Consider the following 3,039-nt stretch of genomic DNA (forward strand, 5'->3'; position numbering starts at 1 on the left):
TCTGCCTCCCCTTTGGCTCCGCCACTGATGACATCATGTGCTTGGTTACATCGAGCAAATGGTGACTGTGAGTTTTAACCGCGGTCGGCTGAACTCATTCATGATTCCAGTCAACCCGGTAGTAAACTGTTACGGATGATCTGGGAAAGATATCAATGTCTGGAGGTTTAGCCAAAGATCACTTGGTTGAAAGGTTCCTGAACTGTGAACCTGGGTTGTTATCCTTGTTAATTTCATGTTTCAATGTTATTTTATTTATCTTGCTTTCTTTAATTATTGAAGGGAAGCACAAACTATTAGACAATCCACTTGTGTTAGAAAAAATTACATGACACACCACTGTTTTAACGTATAGCTACATGCAAAATAGAATAATCAAGAGGAATACCGTAACATTATCAGGAGTAACAGCTTCAATCCCTTCCTTCTCACCAACAACCACTGCCAGCAGATGAGGTGACATGATCGGTGTTGATTCGAAAAAGTCAGACACAAGATTATCTCCTCTGTAAGATTTGAAAAGAAAGAAATTAAACGGACTAGTTTTGCTGTCACCACTAGTAGTGTGGAACATCCTTTGATAAGCATAATGCCACGCCAAAATGATTAGATATTGAATGGGAAGTCCACCACGTTAACTATTATGCAAGCTACGGCAATGCCAAACTCACGTTCATAAAATTTCAACTTACACGTCCATTTGTAGTTCAATAGGCATGTTGGACAGAGCAGTTACATTGGTACTTCTTATGACTGTCATATTGAAGTGAGCTTTGTATTCAGGTTCATCAAAACATGGAAAAACTGATCTGGCAAAAGCTGGCTCTAGTTGGGTTGATGCCATATATCTGAAATATACACACATAATTCAAGTTTGAAATAAAATAACGAAACACAATGTTATGGTGAGAAATTCTTTTTCACTTGATGGTGACAATGTAAATTATTGAAAAATTGTGTACAAAAAAAAACCAAGAGTAGTATACCATATTATTGGGATCGGTTAATTAATATATCTAAATGTCGCAAAGATTAGGTTGAGTTCTCTATTCCAAAAATATTTTTGAATTCATTCGATTCATGTTGCTTTGAATGTCATATATACACGTATATTTAGTCGACCACTTGATCAGTCTTTGCTGTATTGATCGAAATCGCAAATGATTTGTAATAGTTTGGACGAACCAAAGAGAATTATGATAGATTTGCATACAATAGGATATAATTCCAATGCAAGATAAAGGTCCGGAAGTGTTACGGCATATTTTATTTTAGAATTATAAATTGAGTTCATACCTTGTTTCGTTTCCATATTCATATTTACTATAATAGAAACCAAACAGGTTGTTTGAAAGTTTAGCAGAGTATCTAACCGAAAAGAAATAATCAAATCCTTTGTACACAGCATCGTCTAATTTGATGATCATCAACTGTCGTTTGGTATCGTAGACAACGTCCATTATGGTTGGTGCGGTACCATTGTTTGATTCTGTGATTTGCATGGTTTTTCTGGAGATCATTAAATTGTTCACATGTAATGTAATGTTCATACTTGTTTCCATACATCTTAATTTGATTTTGACGTATCCATCAAAAGTGAATGTTGATGGTTGTCCGTTGTAAATGTAAGGTTTGAGGATGATATCGTAGTAAATGGGTTTTATATGACCAGGTAATTTGTTACCAGTATCGGATGTTGTTGGAGAAGATCTTGTTGCCAACACACTTGTTCGTCTTCTCAGTTCACTTGGACATTTACTGCCTATTTATAAGAAGAAATTCACAGTTAATCACTACTTATATATGTGTACAGCTTGGAACGTTTCAGAAGGATTTTTAAACACAAAGCATTGCGCCTCAAAATAATTACACTATATACCTTTAATTTGCAACTTTGAAAGTTTCAGATGTTTTTTTTAAAGATACGACAAAAAGACCTAAATCTAAATTAAATTTCTGTTAAGAGAAAATCATGACGCATCGAAAAATGTACGATGCCGCGTCCCGTTTCTCAAAACACCGTACGGCTTAAGACTAAACGTTCGACTGTCTTAAGTTTACGAATACGTTTCTCAAAGGCTATCTTAAGTGTCCTTAATATCAGGGGTTGCTGCAGGGTGTGTCGTGATAAATGTGTCTTCATTGAGCAACACTGTGAAAATTAACATAAAATCTAGAATTAAATATATATCTCTGGGCAATTTCACACCTATACTTCCGTCACATTATCATGTGTATCGAGTTTCGATGTAGACTTTCTCAGGTTTACTGGTCCGCCATTTTGATTTTTGCCCTTATGCTTTTGTGACTGTATGTTCAGCATTCCATATCGTTATAGTATATAATATATTAATTCATTTTAAGCGACTATTAAATATATAAACCAAAAAAAGTATACCTACCTAAACGAGCATTTCCATCTGTAAGCAATAAACATATACCAAATAAAACCATCAACATCTTATCTTTTTGCTCATATTCCAACCAATAACAAGATATTAATCATGTAGATTCCTAGCACTTTTTTCGCCTACCAAAATCTAGTAAATAAAATATCGACATGAATAAGTACAAAGAAGACACAGGAAAACATATTTTAAATTACATGTCATATTAAGACAAGAATCATGAAAACTGAATAAAATATATGAAGACTATAAAACTACGCTAAATGCCACCAAAACATTTCTGACGCCTTTAAATATTATATGCAATCTATGAAAACTTTATTATTGTGTTTATTGCCTACCAATTTCAAACAGAAGCTTAAAACCTCAACATTAATTTGGACCATTAACGTGATGTAACAGAAAATTGTAAATTATAGTCTAACTGGACTTAAATGGGATCTACAGAAACACCCGAAATCTTAATGAAATTAAAAATTTCGGTTATTTTTTCCTCATTTGTCTCTATTGTATTGTAGTCCAACAAGTTCTATCCCGTAGTCCCGTTCTAATGACGACATTTTTAAACCAATCAAATTGTGTCAAATGAGCATGTATGTTTTATTTTTGTCATAACATTGCAAATAAATTT

The 3,039-nt window shown here is 33.7% G+C and overlaps 1 protein-coding gene across 1 annotated transcript in view; it reads right to left on the reverse strand.

Annotated features, from left to right (window-relative positions):
• Window positions 1–2,460, reverse strand: part of LOTGIDRAFT_238560 (hypothetical protein) — a gene marked incomplete at its 5' end in the record, with an annotated part of 11,756 nt that extends 9,296 nt beyond the window's left edge. Inside the window, 4 exons of the mRNA XM_009050663.1 lie at window positions 389–506; window positions 693–848; window positions 1,297–1,762; window positions 2,403–2,460. Of these exons, the coding sequence (XP_009048911.1) occupies window positions 389–506; window positions 693–848; window positions 1,297–1,762; window positions 2,403–2,460 (798 nt within the window). The remainder of the gene's footprint in view (window positions 1–388; window positions 507–692; window positions 849–1,296; window positions 1,763–2,402) is intronic.
• Window positions 2,461–3,039: the final 579 nt, after the last annotated feature.

The sequence above is a fragment of the Lottia gigantea genome (genome assembly GCF_000327385.1).
Source record: "Lottia gigantea unplaced genomic scaffold LOTGIsca_151, whole genome shotgun sequence".
Lineage (NCBI taxonomy): Eukaryota > Metazoa > Mollusca > Gastropoda > Lottiidae > Lottia > Lottia gigantea.